Source organism: Sphaerodactylus townsendi, linkage group LG07 (genome assembly GCF_021028975.2).
Source record: "Sphaerodactylus townsendi isolate TG3544 linkage group LG07, MPM_Stown_v2.3, whole genome shotgun sequence".
In the NCBI taxonomy this organism is placed as follows: Eukaryota; Metazoa; Chordata; class Lepidosauria; order Squamata; family Sphaerodactylidae; genus Sphaerodactylus; species Sphaerodactylus townsendi.
This window is the reverse complement of record NC_059431.1, coordinates 104,358,014-104,384,310: the sequence shown is the minus strand read 5'-3', so window position 1 is coordinate 104,384,310 and position 26,297 is coordinate 104,358,014. Positions and strand designations below refer to the sequence as shown.

Sequence of the window (26,297 nt, the reverse complement as noted above, 5' to 3'; positions counted from 1 at the left end):
AACTTTAACTTCCTTTTTGTGTGCCCTCATACTGCCTGCTTTTAAACCTTTAAACTCTATTTTTGGGAAATCACATTGTGGAAGAATCTTAAAGATTTGGCAGGGATCAGTTGTTGTTTTTTTTTTTTAAAAAAAAACCAGTGTCTTTCATCCCCCCTGTACATCCCTGGTTTTCATCCAGGTAGCTCCATCCAAATGATATTTTCTGACATATTTCACAATTCCTTGGTGTAGCTGAGCAATGAATTATAGCGGGATGTTGATAGCAGAGCTGGAGTGATTTGCCTGCTGCTTTATTGTTAGATGCAAATCTTCCATTTCTCAAAACACACGTCCACTTTTACTGTTTGCCACGTTTTCAGTTATTCAGGGAAGTGGAAAGTGGGCCAGTCAAGTAGGACTGTGTATACAGTACCTAGGACAATGCTGTTTCCAAATATGAAAGGTTTTGCAGTTTACTATAGCATAAAACTTAGTTTTATACATCTTATGCTTTCTAGCCAAGGATCTTGGAAATTGTAGTTTGGGGGAGGTACTGAAGCATTCAGTGTTTGCTGCCATTCTCTTCATAGGAACATAGTTTCCATGGGTCCCTAAGGAGAGGGAAGAACACCCCCAGAACACCCTCCCCACACCCCCAGAACACCCTCTCCACACCCCCAGAACACCCTCGCCACACCCCCACAGGGGTGCGTGCCCGGTGCATCAGGGCCCCCCTGCACCCTTGGAACTACGCCTCTGTGTTTAATCTGCTTTGTCCTGTTAGCAGCTATCTAAAAACACCAGAGATCAGTTCCCCTGGAGAAAATGGTAGCTTTCTTTTTTTACTTTTTCCGTTCTTTTGTTACCATTATTATTGTTATGTTTGTTTACGTTGACCTATTTTTCATTCATTCTTTAATTTTTCTTCCTTTCCTGTAATTTTTTTGTTGGTAAAATAAAAATCATTTAATATTTTTTAAAAGAGAGAAAATGGGAGCTTTGGAAGGTGGACTGTATGACATCACATCCTTGCAAAGCTCCCGCCCCTTCCTGAACTCTCCAGATGTCACTCCCCAACTTCCAGGAATTTCCTTGTCTGGAGTTGGCAACCCTAAACCTACACAGCCATGAGAGAATGAAAGCAAAGTGCACAGGTCTCCTGAGATGTTTTTCAGAATAGCCAGTTTCCAGGTTGAACAGGCATATCAGTTTTAAGTGGAAACGCTGGACTCTCTGTTCTACCAGGCGATCAAAACATCTCCTGCTGCAGGTGCGCTCTTCCTCTGCCATGACGATTGGTCAGCTAACGCAAGAACGCACATGGCAACTAGCGAGTGATGCATTGCCTATTCTGCGTCTTTTGTAATGTGCTGTGCTGTAGTGCAACCCAATTAGAGGATGCTGCATCAATAATACTTAGATGCAGAGGATGAGAAGATGTTCGGGCACGGATATTGTACAAATGTTTTATGGATATAGTGTTGTAAGGCAGAACGCGTTATTTTTTTTCTTGTGTCTTTTTGTCTGTTTTACAGCAAGAGAGCAGTAAAAAGCTAAACCAATTATTTCGGGTGTCCCCAAACAATAAGTAACCCTTGACTGTATTTCTTTTTCATCTGCAGCTCAGTATTTTGCAAGCATCATGGTGATTGTTGGCTTATCGGTGGTGGTGACGGTTTTGGTGCTCCAGTTTCATCATCACGACCCTCAAGCAGGCAAGATGCCACGATGGGTAAGGGGACAAAGACATCTTGAACATCTGTGCAGCTGTGATTGTTTGTATATTGCATCGTTCAGGAAGAGATCGGTGGAGGAAGGCATTTGAAAGAGCGTATCCCAGGTCTTTGCCAAATGCGTAGGCACTTTTCACATTTGCTTAAGGCCCAGAATGTACGATATGACCTAGCGAGCTGAATGTAGCCCAGCAGGAGTTCAATAAACCTTTTCCACTGCCTGACTGGGACTTGAAAAGTCCGTAATTCTTTTGGCAAACGCTAGGCAGGTCACTATATATAGCCAGTGCTCTGCATTCATTATGGGGAAGAGGTCTGCTCTAGCACTACACAATGATTCCAGGATTGTATGCAACGGCTAAGATTCCAGTATCGCCCCATCTGCACAACGTATCTAAAAGGTCAAGACATTGTTTAATGGGTCATTAAATATAACACTGCTAAGTACCAAAAACACATATGTATTTATTACAAATTAAAATAATCTACACTTGTAAAAGGGCCATAATAGCCTACCTTATGCAAACAATATCACACTTATAATATACAGGAGGGTCTTATGGGACACTTTTTTGACAGTTAAAAACAGACGTGTTTCGGCCAACTGGTCTTCCTCAGTGGTCAAAAGAATTACAATACAGTGTTTCGCTACCAGATTACAGATTGCAATTGTAAAACTTTCTATGACTGAGATCAATTGTCTATAAACAAAAACAAGGAAAAAGGGGAAAAAACCCAATCACTAGCCAACTTGATAGAACACTTTAGATGTCCATAAAAATAATCAGTGCATGCCATTTCTGAGGAAGAGACTTACTGGAGTGCTGTTTAAATTGGCACCCAGGTCTTCCACACAAAGTCATGCTCTCCTAAAGAGTATAATATAATCATTTCCAATTCTTAAAAAGAAAATAAATTAAAAAAAAAACAAATTACTGACTGTTTAAAACTGGGGCAGAATTATGTCCAGTTTATGGCTATATTTTCAACCCCCTCAAAAAGGTATTTTCCCTAAATTTCTGATTTTTAAGATACAGGCTTGTTGGGGGGGGGGGGGCGTTTGCAGAGTTAAAGAACTGTGATACCCTCCTAAGGTATAGGCTGTAGAAGAGCAAAGGAGGAATTCAGACCATGACTTGGAGCATGTAAAGGCTTGACTCTGCTGCTCCAAAGGAGAAGACTTGCTCCAGTGGACTGGAGTTAGTTAGATCAGGAGTCTGCAACCTGAGGCTCTCCAGATGTTCATGGACTACAATTCCCATCAGCTCCTGCCAGCATGGCCATCAGCATGGCCAATTGGGATTTGTAGTCCATGAACATCTGGAGAGCCGCAGGTTGCAGACCCCTGAGTTAGATCATGGAAGGTTTCAGTTGAACATTAGGAGAAGCTTACAGTTGCTGACTCAGGGTTGGGAAACTCTTGGAAATTTGGGGGTGGAGCCTGGGAAATGTGTGGTTGGGGGAGGGGCAGGACCTCAGAGGGACATAATGTTGTAGCGTCCACCCTCTAACACAGCCAAGGAACTGATCTCTGGTGGTGTCGTGGTTAAGAGCAGGTGGATTCTAATCTGGAGAACTGGGTTTGATTCCCCACTCCTCCATCTGAGTGGCAGAGGCTTATCTGGTGAACCAGATGTGCTTTTGCACTCCTACCTTCCTGCTGGGTGACCTTGGGCTAGTCACAGTTCTTTGGAACTTTCTGAGCCCCACCTCCCTCACAAGGTGTCTGTGGTGGGGAGAGGAAGGGAAAGGAGCTTGTAAACCACCTTGAGTCTCCTTACAGGGGAGAAAGGTGGAGTTTAAATCCAAACTCTTCTTCTTCTAAATTCTGGACAATCTCCAGGCTCCACCTGGAGGTTAGCAACTTTGTGACCCAGTAAAAGAACCTACTTGTGGCTCTTAGTTACTGGAGAATTTCAATCAGATGCCCATTTATCAAGGATGCTCTAGCTTTGGATTTCCTGAAATGAGCAAGGTGTAGGAGCAGAGTCAATTACACATGGCAAAGTTCCCGTGAGTTTAAAGAGAACTGGCCAGGGAGTCTTTGTCTTAGGGCATGTTTGACGTTATTATGCACCCTGTTTGCAGCAGGGCAGGTATTACCCATCAGCTGGCTTTTTGCTTGCGGTCTGGGGAGCGGGTGATGTTTTGTGGATTCTCAATCGTGAATGTGTTCTTCATTTTTTTTAATACAATCTTTAATTTCTATCTTTAATCTCGACATATTTTGATTGATTTATCCATCGGGTGATAGATCTACATTAAAAAAGGTGAACTATTAAAGAAAAAATCTTGAATACAGTCTCTGAATACTGTGCCTGAACACTATCTTTTATGGTGGGCGGGGTGGGGGGGGGAGTAATGGCAGTGTGCAAACTGCAAAATGAGAAAGGACAACATTTGCTAAACTTCCCAGTTCATGTTTGTCTGTCTCTTGATGTGCGGTGAACCCAAACATCAAGACTGATGGGCTTTTCCCGACATGGCCTGGAATCACTGATTGCTTGTGTGTAAAACTACAATGCTGGAGACGTCCCAGTTTGCTGATCAAATGTAGAGGCGGATTGAGTGTTTGGATTGATTAACTAGTCTAATTATTCTTACTTTTTTATAGTGTTCGTATCGATTTATCGATCTGTTGATATGGTTGTTTAATTTTTTAAAATCTAAAGATATAAAGATATGCAGCAGTGGGAAGGCCATGAGCAATAGAAATGATACAGCAGGGTAAGAAGCGGAGGGGGTCAGCAACAGGAAGCAGGGCAAGGGGGAAATGATGAAAGCAGCACAAGGGAGTGGAGGGGCAAGACTAGGCAGGCTGGCTGCAGGTGGAGGGAAGAGGTCCAGGTGTGCCCACTGGCAAATCTGTCCTGCTCTGGCAGTGAAGCAAAATTAAAACCGTGCTTTAAGTGGATTTGCTTACCATGGAGAGAGTGGAAAGTGAAAGTGGGGCTAGAGGAAATATATCCATATGAAAAATCTTGCTATGGTGGACATTCATCACCACCACGCAGCAAACGCCTTGTGTATAATTGGCATAGGAGAGCCAGCGTGTCATCATGCACTTTCAGTCCACTCTCAAAACACTTTAGTAATTGTTTGCAAGTGGTTTTACCACTTCACCTAGTAAAATTGAGTTACAGAGTGAACTGGAAGTGAATTGAAGCGCATTATTCAGTGTGTGCGAAAGTGCGAGGGACTACAATCTAGGAAACCCAGGTTTGAGTCCCCACAATGCCACGGAAGCTCACTCAGTGACCTTGCGCCAGCCACATTGCCTCAGCCCAACTTACCTCACAGTAGTGCCGTTATGAGGATGAAAAGGAGGAGAGGAGAACATTGTGAGCTGCCTGGGGTCCTCATTGGGAAGAATGGTGGGATATAAATGATGTAAACAATTAGAGCAGACTCCAGGGCTCTATTTTGGTGTGCATCTAATGTGCTAAGCGGCGACGATAGTATTGCAGTTGTGCCATTTTCCTGAGTATCAGATTAGTGCAGGAATGAGGAGCAGATTTCCTCTTCCCTGAATAGGACAGTATGGACCATAAGTCACCTGGTAAATTGTTCTACCTTTTGGTAAGTGTACGTTCTTTATACGCCCCATCTGCCTTCAGATAATCCACCTTTGGTGAGAGTCAGTATTCTGAGCCGCTTACTCTACTATGTACAGAGAAGAATTGAAATGACTGAGTCCCAGGAGAGGCTGCTTAGAAATAGGTACAGCCAGAGCAGTTATTCATTAAGAACGGCCTCCACTGAGGATGACAGGCGCTTTTATTTATTTTTATTTTGGGGTGATTGAGAAAGAGCTTGCAGGTAGCGGCACTGTTCCCGATTAAAATGTCCGCCGAACAGCCGTGCGACATCTTTCATGAGGGTCAAACAAAGTGCAGGCTTTCAGGTTCTCTAGAACCCTTCATCAGTCTCGATGTTTGAAAAACAAAGGAAAGGGTGGATGAAGAAGCAGATGTCTCCGTCTTTGTTTAGTCAGCATCCTCAGTAAAATGCTGAGCGGGTTTGCAGCTTTAAAATGGCACCAGTGTCAGGCTGCGCTAATGTCAGTTCTTGTAGGCTAAATAGAAGGGCTCCCTGAAATGTAAAATGTTCCCCAGCCCTCTTGTTGAGCAATTTGGATATTTTTGCAGTTATAGAATTTCGGCAGTTCTCTCATCAAATTCGGTTGTACAATTATTGAGAAATTAAAACCATCACACAACTTTTAATTCTTGAAGGACACCTTAAGCGAAAACAGAGGGGCGGAGGGAGTTGTGTGTCTACCAACTCACATATCATCTGCAATAATATGTTCGTCATTGTTCAGGCTGGAGAAGAGATGACTGAGAAGTGATTCGATAGCCATCTTCACGTATTTGAAGGTCTGTCTTCTAGAGCAGGTGTCTGCAACCTGTGGCTCTCCAGATGTTCATAAACTACAATTCCCATCAGCCCCTGCCAGCATGGCCAATTGGGAATTGTAGTCCATGAACATCTGGAGAGCCACAGATGGCAGACCCCTGTTCTAGAGGATGGTGTGGAGTTGTTTTCTGCTGCCCCAGAAGGTCGGATCAGAGCTAAACAATCAGAAGAGCTGACTGACAGAGCGGTTCCTCAGTGGAGCAGGCTTCCTCGGGAGGTGGTGAGCAGAGATGAGCACACCCAAAAAAACAATTGGTACATTTCAGAATCGATAAAGCCAAATGAAACTGATACCCATAGGCTTTGTTTGACTTTTACCGAAAATTTTCAGGTTAAAAGACCTGAATCTGAAATTGTTTGGTTCTCCCCGCACCCCTGGTGTTTTCCAAGTCCTTAGATGCTAGGAAAATGAAGAAGAAGAAGAGTTTGGATTTATATCCCACCTTTCTCTCCTGCAGGAGACTCAAAGGGGCTTACAATCTCCTTCCCCCCTCACAACAAACACCCTGTGAGGTAGGTGGGGCTGAGAGAGCTCCGAGAAGCTGTGACTAGCCCAAGGTCACCCAGCTGGCATGTGTGGGAGTGTACAGGCTAATCTGAATTCCCCAGATAAGCCTCCACAGCTCAGGCGGCAGAGCTGGGAATCAAACCCGGTTCCTCCAGATTATGGTGGCAGCAGGGAGAATTGCAGCTGAATGCTGTGTTTGGTGCAAATGAGTGGAACAGTCAGTTCTCCCCCTGGCCTTCCCTGGGGGACCCGGGAATTACAGTCCGAGAGAAAATGAATTTGCAGCCAGAATCTAAAAGCTGTCAGCCAAGCGGCTGACTCCAAGGAGTTTTGATCTAACTCCAGACAAATGGCTGCATAGGGCACACAATTTGGGGATTAGCTCCCATTGGAAACAATGGGGGATGGGGCACCCCCTTTGGGAGTCCAGAACTTTGGACTCCTTGAACCAAACCTCACCAAACTTGGGGGGTAGCATAAGGACAGTCTCCTGATGATACGCTGAAATTTTAGTGCTGATATGTCTAAAAATGCACCCCCTGCATGCACCAATGTCCTGGTGCAAAAAAAATTTGGTCGTGGTGGAGTGGCCGACCCGGGGGGGGGGGGGGGGGCATCCAACTCAGGTTTTGCCCAGGGCTACAGTTTGCCTCGTTACGCCCCTGCCTCCCCTCCCATCCCCAAGTTATTTTCCAAGTTCTGGAGGGCTTGGGAAATGACTGTGGTGGGGAGAACTCAGTGCTACGCCAGACTATGCCCAGCACAACACTGAGTTCTCTCTCTTCTTCCCCTTCAGTGGCTTCCAAGTCCACAAAGTCTAGGGTGATGGGGGCAGGGGGCAGCCGTTGAAAAAGCTGAGAAAGCTGAACGTTATTCAGGGACCGGTGATGCCTGGTTTTTTAATCAGTAAATATAAAACCTGAGAAAAACTGGTATGGCTTTTTTGGGGAGGGGGGGTTGTTGTAATTCAGATTTACCTGAAATCACCAACCCTAGTGGTGAGCTCTCATTCCTTGGATATTTTTTAAGCAGAGGCTAGATGTTTAAAAGTTTTTTAAAAATTATGTTTAAAAGGCAGATCTTGAGTGGAGGGGGCAGGAAGGGATGAGTTAGAGCTCGGCTCTTGTGACCCTTTCTTACATGCCCAGGGTAATGCTGATGGCCACTTTGGAGTCAGGAAGAACTTTTCCTCTAGAGCAGACTGGCCAGGGGTCCTGGAAGGGGTTTTTTTGTCTTCCTCTGGGCACAGAGGTCACTGGGGGACTGCAGGAGGAAGTGCTTCTGAATTTCCTGTGTTGTGCAGGGGGTTGGACTAGATGACCTTGGAGGTCCTCTCCAACTCTATGCTTCTATGTTAAGCACTGATGAACCAGTGGTGTGCCAGGTTGATCATACGTACTATATTTGTTTATGTGTATTCTTAAAGGGCAGAAATAATTGAAAAGATAGAAGTCTTAAGTGCTTATGGAATGTACATGGTCTCAGAGCCGGTCTACATGTTACACTCATCACTTCTACAGTAGCCACATATAAGCCTGCATCTGACTGTTGAGAAATCTGGCGGCTCCTCCCAAAACAAGAAGAGAAAGCTATAAGAGATCAGAGGTCTGCAGGAACCTCTGGCTGCCTTTGTTTGCCCATCACTTATCTCTTCAGCAGTGGCGTAGTGGCTAAGAGCAGTGGCTAAGAGCAGGTGCTCTCTGATCTGGAGGAACCAGGTTTGATTCCAAGCTCTGCTGCTTGAGTTGTGGAGGCTTATCTGGGGAATTCAGATTAACCTGTGCACTCCCCCACACGCCAGCTGGGTGACCTTGGGCTAGTCACAGTTTCTCAGAGCCCTCTCAGCCTCACAGGGTGTTTGTTGTGAGGGGGGAAGGGCAAGGAGATTGTAAGCCCCTTTGAGTCTCCTACAGGAGAGAAAGGGGGGATATAATCCAAACTCCTGCTCCTCCTCCTCCTCCTCCTCCTCCTCCTCCTCTTCTTCTTCTTCTTCTTCTTCTTCTTCTTCTTCTTCTTCTTCTTCTTCTTCTTCTTCTTCTTCTTCTTCTTCTTCTTCTTCTTCTTCTTCTTCTTCTTCTTCTTCTTCTTCTTCTTCTTCTTCTTCTTCTCATCTATCCCTTAGCAACCAGTTCTCCCTAGGGATTGAGAGGGAGAAGAATGGGAACAGGTAGCCACTACAGGAGTAGATAAGCAGAGATCAAGTACAAGGACCATCTGTTCTCATCCTGTTTAGCTGATCAGTTAAGACCTGCATTTCTTTGTGCCCCTGCTTGTAGGCAGCTAATGACAGGACATTTTCAGTGGTGGCACCTCACTTGTGGAATGCCCTTTCCCTTTAGAGCTTGTCTGGTGCTGACCTTCCTTTTTCATTCAATCTTGTCCAGTTCCCCACCTTACTCTAGCCCCTGTAACATGTGGCTATTATCTACAAGCCTCATTTTCCCAAACCATAACCTGTTCGGACAGTCAAATAGGACCACCTCCCTCCTTTTTTTTCATTGGCAGAAAAGCTTGTTGGATTCACCTCATTGTCGACCAGGCATCCAGTCAAAATGTTTATTTTTACCAAGGCTTTTAACTAGAGGGCTTTTTTTTCTTTTGAGCTATTTTATGGTCTACCTTGAAGACGGTTTTATGGTTTTTGAGGGTGCTTGGTGATTGTTTTATGCTGTGTTTAAGCCTCTGGATTGCTTTTAGTGGCTTGTTCAGTTTCTAATAGTGATCATTTATGATCTTTTTATGATTTTAGGGTATTGTAAGCTGCTTTGAGCAGGACTCTGTCTGGAAAAGTAGTGTATACATTCACTAAATAAGCACAGAACGGGAAAGACAACCAGAGCCTTCTGTTGCTCTATACATTTAATTGTGATTCCCTTTCACTTTCTCTGTGAGAGTTCCACAATCCTGGCAAATCCGTCCAGACCTTGTGTAACCTCTTTCTGTGGGTTCTGTGGGGCAGAACTTGGAATGAGTTTGCAACAACAAATTTTAAAAACAAAATGGTTTACTTTCTTAACATATAACATCAAACATCAACATTTAACATCACACTTCAAGGTCCTGCTCAGGTTGCATTTTCAAGTCCTTATATTTACAGTCTACTGATACTGCCAAGTCCAATTCTTCTTTGCAAGTGGGTTGGCTCCTGAAGACTCCAAGGGCTTGGTGAACAGGATTCAACATGATGAAGGTTTCCAGGAGAACTCTCACCCATTACAAACATAAAAAAACCCTGAAACAATAAACTCCAACATTTACAACATTGCAAAAATAAACAACCACCTTCCCACTAGTTCCCAACAACATTTCAGTTCCCTTAACAAGGTGTTAAGGGCTTATACAAATCAAGGTCTGAGTCTGGTAGCCTTGTCTCCTCCCAGAGGCGTTCCTCCCATTGGGCAAAGTGGGCAGTTGCCCTGGGCACCGCCTTGTGGGGGGCGCAAAAACTGCAAGTTCGTTTGTGGGATTTTTAAAATATTTTCAGTGTTTTTCTGTTTTTGGCCTGCAGAGGGCGCAGTTTTTAGGATAGCAGCACCAAAATTTCAGGGATTTTTCGGGAGACTGTCCTGATGATATCACCCAGGTTTGATGAGGTTTGGTTTAGGGAGTCCAAAGTTATGGGAGTGCCCCATCCCCCATTGTTTCCAATGGGAGCTAATAGGAGATGGGGGCTACACCTTTGAGGGTCCATAATTTTGGACCCCCCGGAACCAAACTTCACCAAACCTGGGTGGTATCATCAGTAGGGTCTCACGAAGATACTCTGAAATTTTGGTGCTGCTATCTTAATAATTGCACCCCTGACAGCAGGCACCCTCTGACAGCAGGCATTTCCCCAGATTTTCCTTTTAAATCCAACCCCTTCCTGCCAATGCTTGTTTTCTTTCTTTCTCAGGTTTTGCCCAGGGCTCCAGTTTGCCTAGGTACACCACTGTCTGCTCCAACTACATGAGGTCTGCAGCCATCTGCTGCTATGAGTCTCCACCCCTTTCTGGGTCAACCCATTCTGAGCATGGGGGTTACACTTGCACATAGCTACATTTTGTATGATGAATGCTACGTAGAATCACACACTCAAACATTGATGGAAAGGGAGTTCTACAGCTGCTGGCAAAATGCCTCTGTGTGTGCTTTTATGCCCAAAAGGAACTGCCCCAAACGTGTTTTACCACCCTGAAAAATGTAGTGATCATCCCTGATAGGTATATTCCTCCTGGAATGGCTGTGTCCTAATAAGATTGTAACCCAAGGACAAGCCACGGCAAGGATGTCTTTTAGGAAACCCTTCCTGCTGTTTCTTCGTCTACTAACTCTACATTCCAACAGCAGAGAGATGTGTATTCCTGCATTTGCGAGATCAGGGCATTGTGTTCGAAAAGGCTTGCTGAGAAATCGGGCCATTGCCGTCGTCAAGCCCAATGAATCTTGCATAAAGTTTCAACAGGAATATGGGGGGAGGGGTCTACAGAAGATGTGCCACTGTGAACACATCCGTGCAAATCAGTCTCTGTAGCGTCACAAAGGGAAGACCTCAGTAGAATACCGAGGAGTTGCGTCTGTCATACAAACCAGTAAATCGGGAGGCGTTGGTGGCTTCTTGTGATTCTCGTCACATTCACACTGTTGTTCTTTCTCCAGGCCTCATGCAAGCTGTGTTACATTTTTCTTTCCCTTTTCTCTTTGGTGGGAAAGGGAATCTATTAGGACGGCTGCGGGAAGCAGGGGAAATTCTCCATCTGCAAATGTTGTTTCCTTCCAGTCTTATCTCAACAGATTTCTTCCTGCTTGTAGAATCCTCTCTTGCAGAACAGAGCATTCTTGTGACTTAATTTTTAAATCCATAATTAATTGCATTTTAGCGTGGGATTAGTTGCTACCTTGGAAAGAACTAATTTTTTTGGGGAGAGCAGGGGCAGGAGCCTTGAGGGAGGAAAAACCTCCGAAACAAAACATACATCACTGCTTAATTAGCAGCATTTTAGATTCACCAACAAAATACTTACTGGAATCTAGACTGAACTTTTACAAGTCTGCAGGTTTGTTTAGTAACGGCTAATTCAATTGGACGTTAAACTGGCAAACTGAATTAATTGTAGTAATGATATACTGTTCTACTAATTTGCATGTTGTAGCTGTATAGTCTGGTATCAAGTCCAACATGGATAGGGAGGCTGGCATATCAATAGGAGCTGCAATGTATTATCTGGGGCTCAAAAATCCAGTCCTAGAGATGGGATAATAATGCCTGGCCATCGGTCTGTGTGTGTGTGTGTGTTCAATCCACTTCCCTTCCTCCCCCATTGCAAGGGGGGGGGGACTTCGCACATATACTGCCCCTAAAATGAGTCAGCCCCGTGTTATTTTCCCCAAACCATTTTTTTAGAATCGCACTATCAGCGAGTCTTTTCAAAAATCCCAGGTTGCAGCCACTCGTGAGCAAACAGCCAGGCAGGAGGCATTTTATTTGCCTCCGTTTTCATTTTGTTTTTATTTTGAGGCTTACATTCATGTAGCTACGCAGGTGCAGATTGTCATATCGTGAGACATCAGCATAAGAACATAAGAAAGAGCCTGCTGGATCAGACCAGAGTCCATCTAGTCCAGCACTCTGCTACTCGCAGTGGCCCACCAGATACCTTTGGGAGCTCACATGCAGGATGTGAAAGCAATGGCCTTCTGCTGCTGCTGCTCCCGAGCACCTGGTCTGCTAAGGCATTTGCAATCTCAGATCAAGGAGGATCAAGATTGGTAGCCATAGATCGACTTCTCCATAAATCTGTCCAAGCCCCTTTTAAAGCTATCCAGGTTAATGACCATCACCACCTCCTGTGGCAGCATATTCCAAACACCAATCACACGTTGCATAAAGAAATGTTTCCCCCCAGCATTTTCAATGTATGCCCCCTGGTTTTAGTATTGTGAGAGAGAAAAATGTCTCTCTGTTAACATTTTCTACCCCATGCATAATTTTATAGACTTCAATCATATCCCTCCTCAGATGTCACCTCTCCAAACTAAAGAGTCCCAAACGCTGCAGCCTCTCCTCATAAGGAAGGTGCTCCAATCCTTCAATCATCCTCGTTGCCTTTCTCTGCACTTTTTCTATCTCTTCAATATCCTTTTTGAGATGTGGTGGCCAGAACTGAACACAGTACTCCAAGTGTGGTCGCACCACGGCTTTATATAAGGGCATGACAATCTTTGCAGTTTTATTATTAATTCCTTTCCTAAGCATGACTGTGGGGGTTCATTTGTGCATGCCTGCATAGCTATGCCTCGGTGGGAAGTAAATTAATAAAAACAGATGCGCCTCCACACGAAGGCAGCAACCCGGATTGTTTCCCTGGGCTCCAATCACTGTCTGCACAGATGTGTATGAAAGCAGAGACAGGAGAACAGGGTCCTTTATCTTGACTGCAGGGACCACATAATCACTTTTTTTTAACCTTCAGTGCCACAGTCCCTAAAGCTTGAACCTATGGACATGGACATGCCTCATCTGTCTATCAGCACTGGGAGCTATTGGAAGAGACTGATTTTCTGGACCCATTTCAGTCTGACTCTAGGCTGCGATTGGACCAAAGGCTGCTTGGTTGAGGACCTCTTCTGCATGGACCAAAAACAGCGGTGTGAAAATGGTATAAACCCTTTTACACCGTTTTAAACCCTTTTACACCATTTTCACACCGCTGTTTTTGGCCCATGCGGAATCAGCCTTGGTTACATCTAAACTGGACTATTGCAATGCACTGTACTTGGGGCTACCCTTGAAGAGTGTTTAGAAGCGGCAGCTACTGCAGAATGTTGCAGTAAGTCTGCTGATCAAGGCTAACTACAGGGAGCACCTGACCTTGATATTTTGATAATTACACTCGGTACAAATCTACTCCCAAACCTGATTCAAGATATTGGTTTTGACTTTTAAAGCCCTACATGGATGGTCTTCTCCCATGTGTTCTTGCCCATCAATTAAGTCCCCACAGAGAGGTTGCCTTGATTATCCCATCCATCAAAGAAGCCCATCTGGTGGGTATAAGAGGAGGGCCTTTTTGGTGGCAGCCCCATGATCGGCAGCCCTTCCCCAGAGAGGTGTGTTTGGTATTGGCCCTTTTTGCAGAAGTCATTGAAAACATTTTGAAAAACGTCTGCAAAATGTCTGCAATCCCCGCCTCACCACCTTATTTGTCCTCACCACCTCGAAAAGATGCCATGTTGTGGTCTTTCTGTTTTTGTTTTAACAGATCTTTAAATCCGATAGTACGAAGCTTCAAAGCTTTGTGCTGTAATTCTCTAGGGGTCATGTCTTTGAAGCTACGGCGCCATGACTCCCCAAAATTAAAAGAAACTGACAAAAATACAGCATGAGACAGCTGGCACAAGCTTAGAAAATGGTGCTGATGAGGAAGTCTGGGAGGCGTAGGAAGTATCTTAAAGACCTATGTACAGCAAGTGAAAATGTTTTCAAAACGTTTTCAGAAAAAAAGAATGGCTAGGGAAAAGGATGCACATAATATCGCTTTGAGGCTAGAAATAAAATGTTTTGGGCTGAAAACTATGTGGAACTCTGCAGAAGAAGCATCTGATATCCTGCCTCATAACGTCTTATTTTGGTTGTGAAGAAAGGGCCATTGTCTCTTTCAAACTTTAGGAGGAAGTTGAAGACAGTTTTTTTTTTAGGAGTACATGTCTAATACTGACAGTGATTTTAAATTTTGGGTTTTATGTATTTTGTGTATTCTATTTTATAGGTTTTATCTACATTGTAAGCTGCTTTGATTTCTGTGAGGCAGAAAGGTGGCTAATAAATGTTTTAATTAAATAAAATCAGAATCAGAAGAGAGAGAGAGATCCTTTTTTTATAAGAGACAGTCACTTCTGTGGGCTGGGTCTGCTCTTTCTCTTTTCAGCATTTTACCGTCTCTCACAACATCAACAACAGGCAGCTGTGATAGTAAACAAAATGAAATGACAATGACAATAATCGGCATCTTTGATATTAAACAAAATTTAACAATGATAACAATAATAAAAAAACTGGCAGTTGTGATAGTAAAGCAAAATTTGACAATAACATCCTGATGAACCGCCTCTAGGGTGCCCCGACTCTGGCCTTTGCCTCAGCAAGGCTGCAGTTTATTCCTTCCCCTTAAGACTTTGCCCTTATCCAACATGGCCGCCTCCAAATCACTTAATTACATATAGATTTTTTTGGGGAAAAAAAGCAGTGACCTCACGCTGTGCAGCTGGACTAGCAGTTTCGGCAGCCCATCTTATGTGTGAATTTACTGAATCAAGTAATTTTTTTAGCATTACAAATTTACCTCAGGGGCCCATTAGGTTTTCTTCGTGGCTCTTAAATAGACCTCATTGGTGTCCTGGGAGTTGACAGCTATGGTGCAGTAAAAAAAACTTGCTGGAAAAAAAAATGCTTGCCTTTATTCTTTCTATTCCATGCCATTTCAGGCCGGCGGAAGTGGGGGGGCTTGAAGAAATTGGAGTAAAAGCTCCTAGATATTCCCATAGGGTTCGTTTCAAAGGCACTAGTGCTTTCTGACAGTCCAGGAGCATTTAATGAGCTTTAGTAAAGAGTTACAGGTGTGGATGCAATATGTGAGTTTTTCGGCAACTCCTGCCTGCCACTGTTCTGACTGTTTTGGATCTTGTTTTTACCTTGGCCTGGCTTTCCACGACCTCGCTTCTCAGCTGCACCTTCCTACACCTTACCTACACCCTAGTTCATAGGTGTCAAACTCGCGGCCCTCCAGATGTTATGGACTACAGTTCCCATCACCCCCTGCCAGCATCATGCTGGCAGGGGATAATGGGAACTGTAGTCCATAACATCTGGAGGGCCGCGAGTTTGACACCTGTGCCCTAGTTTGTCTGTGCCATGTTACTTGACTCTCTGGACCAGGGGTAGGGAACCTGCGGCTCTCCAGATGTTCAGGAACTACAATTCCCATCAGCCTCTGTCAGCATGGCCAATTGGCCATGCTGGTAGGGACTGATGGGAATTGTAGTTCCTGAACATCTGGAGAGCCGCAGGTTCCCTACCCCTGCTCTGGACTGTTTGACTCTAATTTCCTGGACTTTCTCCTGGCTTGCTGTGTTGTGTTTAGACCTGACAGTGAACTGACTGACCTTGTGTCAGGGTGACTCCCCGCCTTGGAAGCCTTCTCAGTGCTGGTGCTGCCGTGACTGCACACCCGCCCCGCCCTGCCAACACACCAAGGTCCATTCATTCTCATAGTCTGTTCCTAACAGGGTTTCTAGAAAGTTGAAAGCTGGTCTGAGGGCAAGATCCGCCTTCTTTGCCTCCCTGCATGTGTTGTTCAGATGTATACTGCCTCTGGACATGGATGTTCAAGTAGCTATGAAGCCTAATGACCATATCCGTTAATTTAGTAGGTCTGCTTGCAGTGGAAATGTTGAGTTTCTCCACTAAATGTTATTGACCTCCCATTGTCCTGGCTTTTGAAACTCATGTTTGCTAGCTGCTGAAGGAGCTGCTGTTTAAGAAAGCCAAGTTGAAACCTCACAGAATGAGATTCATGGCTCTTTGGATCTTGACCAATTTGTGGATTTTCATTTACTGGCCATAAATCTCATTAGCACCATTTGGTCCAATTCCTAGGCAAACGATGACCTGTCTGAAACATTTTCTCCTCTGCCCTTCAGAGAGGACGGCACACGTTTGATTAGGCATGACATTAACGGAGTTTATAGCTTGGGTATTTTCCTCTGGAGTTGAACGAGTTATTTTGAAAAGGGTTTACGTGCTCTGGTCAGTTCATCTATTATCAGGACATATTTCTGCTCATTTAGACGGCATATTCTAGCCTGGCAGTAACTGTTGCAGCCCTTTTGTGGTAATTTGTAAAAAAATTGAGAACAGTCATATCTGCGGGCAGTTTTGATAACCACAATAAAGATCAGCTCCGGAAGGAACAAAGGAGCGTGCGGCTGAATGCCATGAGCCCATTTGCTTCGACAAAAGTTCATACAAAATACCATTAGAATCCCTGAGAAAGGCCATTGTTGTAGTGGGGGAGTAGAACGACAAGCGCTCCTGATTCATCTGAGACTCAAAGATTAGCAGGGAACATTAGCCGTTCCCTGCCACGTTCCAGCCACATTTAATTTATTAACAGGTTCTAAAAATGACTGTCTCAGGGACAGACTAAAATGCTAAAAGGCAGTCTCGTGTAACGTTGCCTTAGTGCAGCGGTTCTCAACCTGGGGGTCGCGACCCCTTTGGGGGTCGAACAACCCTTTCACAGGGGTCGCCTAAGACCATCAGAAAATGGTCTTTTTACATTGTATATATACCCATTTTTTGGTTGGGGGTCACCACAACGTGAGCAACTGTATTAAAGGGTCACGGCATTAGGAAGGTTGAGAACCACTGTCTTAGTGGCTGTTTCCCCCTTGGAAGGCACAGTGCCAAGGGGGTGTTTGTAGAAGAGTTTGGATTTATATCCCCGCTTTCTCTCCTGCAGGAGACTCAAAGGGGCTTACAATCACCTTGCCCTTCCCCCTCACAACAAACACCCTGTGAGGTAGGTTGGGCTGAGAGAGCTCAGAAGAGCTGTGACTAGCCCAAGGTCACCCAGCTGGCGTGTGTGGGAGTGCACAGGCTAATCTGAATTCCCCAGATAAGCCTCCACAGCTCAGGCGGCAGAGCTGGGAATCAAACCCGGTTCCTCCAGATTAGATACACGAGCTCTTAACCGCCTACGCCACTGCCAGGAAAGTGTGCTTAACTGTTTTTCTGGGTTTTCCTCAGTCTCTTGCCACAACCCCCCTCCACACACACACACAAGCCATCAGCTGATTGTCCTGGTTCCCTTGGCAGTAGTAGATGGTAGTGGCCAGTAAATGTTGGCCTCCAAAAGTGAACAGTTGCTGGGCACTGGCACCCAGGCCCCAAAGAGAGAGGGGTATGGAAATAAGAGAAGGCAGCTGCCAGTGCTGTCCATCACCTAGCCTGGAGGAGGAGCATCTCCCAATGGTGACAGCACGTGCTGATGCTTGCTGGAAGTAGGACAGAGGTAATAGCTGGCAAGTGAAGGAACGCACAGCCAGCCAGATAGCAGTGGGAAGGGTCGGCTGACACCTGCCCCCCACATTGGAGAGGGAGGCTGTTGCAGTGGTTAAACAAGTGGGCAGCCAGTCAGGCGGAGAAGTGCAGTGGACTTCCCAGATTGTGGGAAACCAACTTGGATATTTGGAAACAAGATGTATACCTTACATCTTACAGTGCGATCTCGAAGCCACTGAGGTTCAATGCATGTTGTAATCATTATTAGAGTATTATTAGAGCAGAGAGGAAATGCTGGAGGGCGGAAAATTAGCATCTTCCTTCCAATTATTAGCCAGGGCTTACGCTGCTTAGCTTCTGAGATCTGACAAGATCAGGCTAACTTGGACCTGCCAGGTAATTTACTGATAGTCCTCCTCCAACTGTAATGCCTAAAGGTCACTGCAGTTTTTACTGTAAGAAATTTGGGTTTTATAGTTCTTCAATAAGTCTGAATTGTAATTTATTTAACTTTTAATTATTTAATAGTTACTTTACAATGGTTGGCTCTTTACGTTTCCTGTAAGGACTAAAGATGTTTCAAAAATTCACTTATAACTGTTACTGTTAGTCACCCTTAAGATAGTGGTCGGTTCTCTACAATGAGCTATTGAAAAATGCCTGTAAAACATCTCTTTTTTCAGAGGAGGAGACCGAAATGGAAAAGGGGAGTAGTGGATGTTCAGATAACTAAAAAGTACATAAATCTGGCATCTTTGCAGTGGTGGGATTCAAATAATTTAACAACCGGTTCCGGTGGTGGGAGTCAAATAATTTAACAACTGGTTGTTTACAAGCACCATTTTAACAACCGGTTCTGCCGAAGTGGTGCGAACCGGCTGAATCCCACCACTGCATCTTTGTCTTATTCCAGTTAGCAATGATCTGTGATTCCACGTCTGTTAATTTTTAGAATGGTGATATCCTTGTGTTTCTTCCCCCCAGGTCCGTGTTATTTTGCTGAACTGGTGCGCCTGGTTTCTGAGAATGAAAAAAAACCAGGGGAGGGCATAAGACCTCTTTCTTGCAAATACTCTAGACACCAGTCAAGTGTCAGTAGTGTGGAGATGAATATCTTACCGGGACATCAGTCGAGCAACGGTAATGTCATGTACAGCTACCACGCTATGGAAAACCCCTGCTGCCCCCCCAAACAGTGACGTGGGCCTCAAGGGAGGGAAGGGCCCTGACTCTTTACCTGAAGACACTGAACTCCTGCAACAGAAAGCTTTAATGGACACTATCCCAGTGATCGTAAAAATCCTGGAAGAAGTTCAGTTCATTGCGGCTCGTTTCCGAAAACAGGACGAAGGGGAAGAAATCTGTAGCGAATGGAAGTTTGCGGCAGCAGTCATAGACAGACTGTGCCTTGTGGCATTCTCGCTCTTTGCCATCATCTGCACGCTCACAATACTGATGTCTGCGCCAAATTTCATTGAAGCTGTTTCAAAAGATTTTACATAAGGATCCCGGAAACTCACCCATCGACCCACCTGATCCTGAAGTGTAATTTGGATATTATGAATCGACGGCATAAGGGATGCTATACAGTGTGGTTGGAAATAGGGAAGTCTGTTTCCTGTGCTGGTTTCAACAGAGGAAAGGAGCTGGAATGAATTTTCACATTCAGTTGCCATGCGTGTGCGCGTGTGCGTGCGCATGCGTGTACACACACACACGCACACGCACACAATGTCAGTGCTTATATAGGATCAAGTACCTGACTTTGTTACCTGTTTCTTATACAGTATCTTCTCCCCATTCTCTAACTAGTAGTAGACCATGAACTAAGATGTACAGTGTATGTATTACCAAATTAATAGTTAAGTCTGTGTACCACCAGGAAAACACTAGTGAACATTTTGCTGTTTCACAACAGCTGAGCTTCATTGGTAAAAAAAATCTTCCTAGAAACATGCCATTTGCTAAATGTTATCGTTTTTAGTATTTATTTATTTATTTTGTTTTGGCTCTGTGCTTCACACAGACTTCACCTAATGCATTACTCCAGTCCAGTCTTGAATGATATTGTTAGCGGCACTTTGCCAAAGAAATTGCAAGTTTTAGCTTTTATTATCCATTTGATAGCCTGAAATATTGCTCCGGTTTATATAATAATGTTCATCTAAGTGCAACAGCTTTTCCCCCCTAAAGGGTTAAAAATGTTTTCAATGTCCACCATGGTTCCCCCCACCCCCATTATAGGCAGTGCAACAAAAATGATTAGATCAAGTGACGTCCGTATCCTGGCCCTTTCCCCTTGGTTTGTGACCTACGGCAACAGATTTTCTCCTTATTTGTATACACTTCCAATTTCCTTTAATCACAGGCGTCAGATGACTCTTCCTAATGCCTCAGCAGGGGTGGAGCGCTCACAGGGACATGTGGGGTCACATGTCCCTGGGCACATGGCAACTGGTCACATAGGGTCAGAGAATCAACCCCTACACCCCCCTCCCCTTGGCCCCGCCAGGCTACTTTTTTGGCCAGTAGAGGCTTTGCCGACTGAAGGAGCAGCCTGGCAGGGCCAGGTCGAGGGGTGGCCCGCGGCAGTCTCCCATCTCCCATCGGATAAGGTAAGTGGGCCGTGGGGGGCGGAATGCCTGGAGCAGGTGTTGCCCCGGGTGCCATTCCCCCCCACATGCCTCTGTGCCTCGGAATTACAGTCCCATCTACTTGCACAATACACATGTGTAAGCATGAAGGATTAGGAAAGATAGGTGTAAATCAGATCCCTATTCAGCAGCACAGCTGAGCGTGCATCCAAGCAAGATGCGGTTTATCAGCGGCACATTGCTTTAAACAGGATATGAACTCCAACATGTGTTTGAATGCACATCCCATTCCACATCTTCACAGTGTTCCTTGCACATCAACACCTCATTTATGTATGACTAGAGTTAAAGCATAGCGGTTATGTCCAGGTACAGTGAAAAAAAATGTGAAGCCGTTTGCCGCAAATGGCAATGTGTAAACCGAGGTCCAGGTAACCCACTGAGTACCTATTAAAATAGTAACAAGGTGTGTGGCGGTTTTCTCGCAATCACTCACATCTGCTGGCACAAAGGTTATTTTATCTTCTAAATGAAGTTTCAAAGAACCAGGCGACGATGCGGCAAATCACATGATTAGCTGAAGTCACAAAACTGTAGCTGCTTATACCAATTAGCTCTCCATGCAAGGTTAAAAAAATCAAATTTGCACGTGTGTGGGGTGTGGTAAAAAGGAACGCACTATTGTCGTAATGGTCTCTTTTGTGAAACATACATTTTCAAAGGGGTTACGTTAATGAAGGACAGCAATTTTGGCACAAATGCCCAGCGCTCCACAACCTCTGTCTGTGAAGACGATGTCTACAGTCAAAAAGACAGGGAGAAGAGACAAGAATTGTATAATACTTGGCCAGACCCAAAGGGGCCAGGCTGAGCTCTAGAAGCTTTGCCAATGCCCTCAAGTTAACAGCTGGACCAGTCTCTTGGGTACAGAGATACCAGGGCCCTGTCAGCCGAGCAAAATGGTTTGGTGCGCTGTTATTTGGAATGCATGCAAGGAGGGGGTGTTGCAGTACCCTGGGGTTAAGCTTTTCCAAGCTACCGGCTCATCTGGACGAGGGAGACAAGCAAGCATTCCTTGTGTAAAAATAACCAAACAACTCTTTTTTTTCCTGAAATATTTATTGTTTAAATTTTACAGATAAACCAGAATCAACCACTCAAAGGGTTGCTGTCATTTTTTCCCCCCTTCCTGTGAAACTTTCCCTATTATGAGCAATTTACATTCCCAAAGAAAAAGAAGCCGCAAAAAGCTTATGGCACAGGATTCACAATAAGTGAACATTCCAATGCAAAACATGTTCCCTTGTCTAAAACACGCACGCACTTTATGGTGGATTTTTTTTTTAAAAAAAAACTTTTAACTGCACGACAGATGCATAAAACATAGGAGCAGTAAGTGAATAGAGGACAAGGAAAAGAGGAGGGCAGGCGATGAAAGTGACATTCAACCGATTAAGAAAGGAGAATGCAAATTTTAAAATTTGGAAGGAAGGCCTGGCCTTCGGACAGTGTGGTCATGCAGCCTACCCGTATTGTGGGCCTGGCACTGATGAACGGCTGCGACCCAGTGCTGGGCACACCATGTAGACATCCTCTTGGTGGACGGCAACCACCCTGTCCCAGTTAATCATTCAGCTGGCAAAGCAACGCAGACCCTTTAGATATCCAGTAGTCACTTGGCCGGTTGGAAGGCAGCAGGACCGTCACCACAAAATTGGTGGAATGACCTAGTTCCGAAAGGGAGGAGAAAGTTCATTGCCATATATCTACAGCAGCATCAACTGCTACACATGACATGCACGCACAACTGCACACGCTCTCTCTCTCTCTCTCTCTCTCTCTCTCTCTCTCTCTCACACACACACACACACACACACACACACACACACACACACTCTCTCTCTCTCTCTCTCAACAGAGACCTAAGCTGATAGCAATGCAATAAAATATATTGTCGAAGGCGTTCATGGTCGGAATCACTGGGGTGCTGTGTAGTTTCCGGGCTGTATGGCCGTGTTCTAGTAGCATTCTCTCCTGACGTTTCGCCTGCATCTGTGGCTGGCATCTTCAGAGGATCTGATAGTAGGAAGGATGCCAGCCACAGATGCAGGCGAAATGTCAGGAGAGAATGCTGCTAGAACACGGCCATACAGTCCGGAAACTACACAGCACCCCAATAAAATATACTTGCAAATGAATGAAAGGTAGAGTCGGGTATAAATCAAATGATTTGGTTCATGCATTCAACTGATTTCTTCTGATACTGGATACGTACATAGGAAAGAGTTTGCACACTTAGCTAAATTACTGTAACAAAAATGTAGATGAAGAAAAGGGGACTGTGAGGCTCAAACGTGGAGATCTTCTCCTCTATTTTTCTTTCTTTTTAAAAAAATGTGGAACGCTTCACGAATCTTTGTGTCATCCTGTGCAGGGGCCACGCTAATCTTCTCAGTATCGTTCCAATTTTAGTATTTGTGCTGCCGAAGCGAGCACTTTTTTCTCCTTTTTTTTGTGGGGAGCTCAGGAGAAACGAGGTGCTAATGAGAATGCTGGTTCCATACCAAAAGCGTCACGACGTCGCATAAACATTACCTAACGCAGCCTTCGACTAAACAGCAAACTGGCAGCATTCGTGAGACCCGAGTTCACAAAGAATATAATATCTGCATCGTTAAAGCTGCAGTCTTATAATGCTTACTGGGAGCTTTTCACGCGGCCCATGGCATCGACAAATGTGGCAACCATAAGAGCTGAACAACAATAAATCTGGTGGGCCAGCAGGAAGCAGTGAGGAAAGGCTTCACAGCCTCCCCACCCTGGGAAGATTTCAGCTAATGTCCTCTCCCGCAACTTCGTACATCCAACAGTTGAGCCGCCAGATATTGAATGAAAGGGGTAGGTATGCGGCAGCCATAACCTGATTCAATTAATTTCTGAGGGATAGGTTAGTTGCAAGAAAGTGAATAACCAGTCATCAAGGGCAAAGGGGTCATAAAGACTGGGGATTACAGAGAGCTCTGTATCTGATTCATATCAAGGAAAAAGGGCTGTAAGCACGAGGAGAACACATTGTGATAGTACTGATCCACAGGGCAGAAGACCACAAAAAACAAGAGTTATAGGCTGCACCTCAAGGATATATGGCTGAACATAGATTTAGACTGTGGTTTTGGGTCTTGGTCTTTTGCAATTACAGATGAGAAGTACACTATGCCAATGAAAGATGATGAGAGTACACTGCACAAGAGTTAAAAGAGGGGGGGAAAGAACCGCTATGGAAAAGAGAACATCAGTCAAAAACTTGTTTTGCGATTTTAGGAAAAAACAACCCTAAAGCACTTTGGAACCTCACTGATTTTCATGGTGGGACACTCAAACATTCTGAAAACAATGGGACATAAAAGCATTTAACGTTGGTTGGATTGCTCCCTAACATTTTAACGCCTCAGGGGAACAACTTTCAAATAACAGTTCGGCTGAGTTCTTGTCTCGGATGTCTAACAGAAACAGATTTGTATAAAACTGTGGTCCAATCTGCACAGCATGAATAAGACATCCTGAAGACTTAAAAAAAAAAGTGTCCTGGGGAGGAACTCTGCACAGCTTTCTTCCCAAGATGTCCTCAGGACGCTTTATTTCTGATCAAGGTGTCCTTTTTTGAAAATGCTTTAAAAGTGCGCCTTTTCCACCCTAAGCCATCTGCAAGATGTCCTCTGCCTGGCTGTGTGGAGCGCAGCGCTCGGGAGGCGTCTTATTTTTCCCGCTTGACTGTTTAGTTCTCTGATGAGCTTCATCCTCTGCTTGTGCCCGATATTTTGTGTGCTGCTGAAGGGATTCTCCCTGGATCCATTAGTTGAAGGTTGCCCCAGGGGTCTGCTCTGCGGGTTCCAAACCTGGGTGCCTTTTCAGCCCATAAATAGTTGTACTCCGCTCATTCTGCCGATTCCAGAAATATATAGTTTTCCTATTTTTCTTATTTCAGGGGAGCTGTATTTGTAGCTATGCAAACACGCATAGAACCTTAGCCACTCAGAAAACTGCACTACTACCCATTGAGCAGCCTTGGGTAGACCTGCCCTCCATGGACCAGTAAGAAAACCTAAGATGGTTTGCAGAGGGCAGGCCTGATCAGTGCTTCTCAATGGGCAGTAGAGCAGTCCTCCAAGCGGCTAAGATTCTCTGTGTAGCTATTAATTAACTTAACTAAAATTAAAATATTGCTGGAATCGGCAGGAAGAGCTGAGCTCAGCTATGTAGTTTTGGGGCTGAAAAAGTGCCCAGGATCAGAGCCTAAAGAGGAACCATCCTGGGGCAACCTTCAGCAAATGGAAGCAAGGGGAATCCCTTCAGCAGCATGCAAAATGTTGGGTGCAAGCGGAGGTTGAAACTGACCAGAGACCTTAATGATCAGGTGGGGAAAAGCCTTTCCTCCTCTGACTCCTGCGCTGGCTGGAAAACAAATAAGAGGCGGGTTTTTCTTTTAATTTTGGGTGTGTATAGTAAAATTAAGAAGCCGCCTCAAGACGTCATCCCCCAGACATCTTTCTTGTGCTGTGTGGAATGGACCTGTCTTCTGTATAAAACTGGCTGATGAAAATGGGCAGGAGTAATACGCGGCTGAGGAAAGCATTACCTGTGGTAGACAGAGTGCCTGCTCTGGCCCCAGTTTTATAGAGTGGGGCATGATACAGCGCGGGGTCTGGTTCGTAATTCTGCTGCGGCTCAAAATGCACTACTGGCAACACTGGGTTCATTTGCCTCGGCAAAGCATCTTCTACAACCATCTCTTCATCATCCCAGCGGCTGGCATCCATAAACATCCCGTGGACCAGGACGCCATCTTCAGGAGAAGGCAGCTGACAGAAACATCGAGAAGTGGAGGGAAAAGTTACTCCAACCGAGACTCTTAACAAAAATGAACTGAATGATTAGAATATGCAGAACTAATGCCTTATTAACATTAATGAGTATTCCACACGAATATAGGCCCTTGTAATATATGAACCAAAAATAACACTAAAACAAAGTGCATAATAATTATTTTAAAAAGAGAATATAAAGAATTCTCTTTCGGTGATGAGGACAAATCAGAACATACCAAGGTGTCCATTGGCAATTCACTTCCAAAATGAGCTTGTTTTGAAGCTTCTGAAACTTGCGCTTGATCTCGGTAGACGGGGATGACACTGTAGCTGAAACTAAGCTCGTCGATCGGTAAGTTATATTTTCGAGCATGATTCTGAAGAGTTCCTGACAAATACAAAGCATGCATGTTTGAAACGATTCAGTCATTTGAGCATTCTTCATTGAGAAAGAAGTAGGCAGCATGCACCAAAAGACCAGGGAAAGTATCAGAACTTTTACTATGCTCTTTGCCACAGAAAGATTAAGGTGCAGTCAGTTGTAGTGTGGGAGCAGAGAAAGTGGCGTGCTTGTGCAGTAGAAAATAGCCATGAATGACTACGGGCATTACAATTCATTGTCAAGCTCATCCTTGGTCAAAACTATTAGTCCTTGAATATATAAACATGGCACTTTGATACAAGAGCTTTTATTATGTTCTTAAGCATAGGTGTCAAACTCACGGCCCTCCAGATGTTATGGACTACAATTCCCATCATCCCCTGCCAGCATCATCCTGGCAGGGGATTATGGGAACCGTAGTCCATAACATCTGGAGGGCCGTGAGTTTGACACTTGTGTTCTTAAGGAAAAGAAGGAAACTGCTTGCTGGACATTCTCATGGGTACACTTGATTTTCATCCGGTGGTGGCAACAGGAGCCTGTGGAGAATACAGAGTCTCAGGCCACATTGCTGACAAGGCAGGAAGCAGCAATGGCAGCGAGGCTCAGTGGGTGGGGAGAGCAGGAACCCACCACGGAGCAGAATCTTCAGGCAGCCTCATCGATGAGGTTGGAAGCGGAGGCAGCAGGGAGGTTTGGCATGCAGGGGGAGCAGGAGGACAAGACGGAGCAAACAGGCAGCCACAGAAGGCCAAATATGCCCACAGCCAGCC

General features: G+C 44.9%; 2 protein-coding genes and 1 non-coding gene across 3 annotated transcripts in view; 1 reads left to right on the top strand and 2 right to left on the bottom strand.

Annotated features, from left to right (window-relative positions):
• Nucleotides 1-21,435, top strand: part of LOC125436290 (neuronal acetylcholine receptor subunit alpha-7-like) — a 152,353-nt gene extending 130,918 nt beyond the window's left edge. Inside the window, 4 exon segments of the mRNA XM_048503169.1 lie at nt 1,605-1,714; nt 18,668-18,712; nt 18,715-18,867; nt 18,869-21,435. Of these exon segments, the coding sequence (XP_048359126.1) occupies nt 1,605-1,714; nt 18,668-18,712; nt 18,715-18,867; nt 18,869-19,186 (626 nt within the window). The 3' untranslated portion in view covers nt 19,187-21,435.
• A 102-nt stretch (nt 21,436-21,537) lies between these two features.
• Nucleotides 21,538-26,297, bottom strand: part of DNAH6 (dynein axonemal heavy chain 6) — a 247,355-nt gene continuing 242,595 nt past the window's right edge. The window contains exons 59-61 of the mRNA XM_048504422.1: nt 25,379-25,530; nt 24,914-25,136; nt 21,538-22,004 (exon numbers count right to left, since the gene is read on the bottom strand). Coding sequence (XP_048360379.1) covers nt 21,901-22,004; nt 24,914-25,136; nt 25,379-25,530 — 479 coding nt within the window. The 3' untranslated portion in view covers nt 21,538-21,900. The remainder of the gene's footprint in view (nt 22,005-24,913; nt 25,137-25,378; nt 25,531-26,297) is intronic.
• Nucleotides 22,668-22,773, bottom strand: LOC125437332. The gene has a single exon (XR_007245177.1). It is a non-coding gene; the product is annotated as a U6 spliceosomal RNA (small nuclear RNA).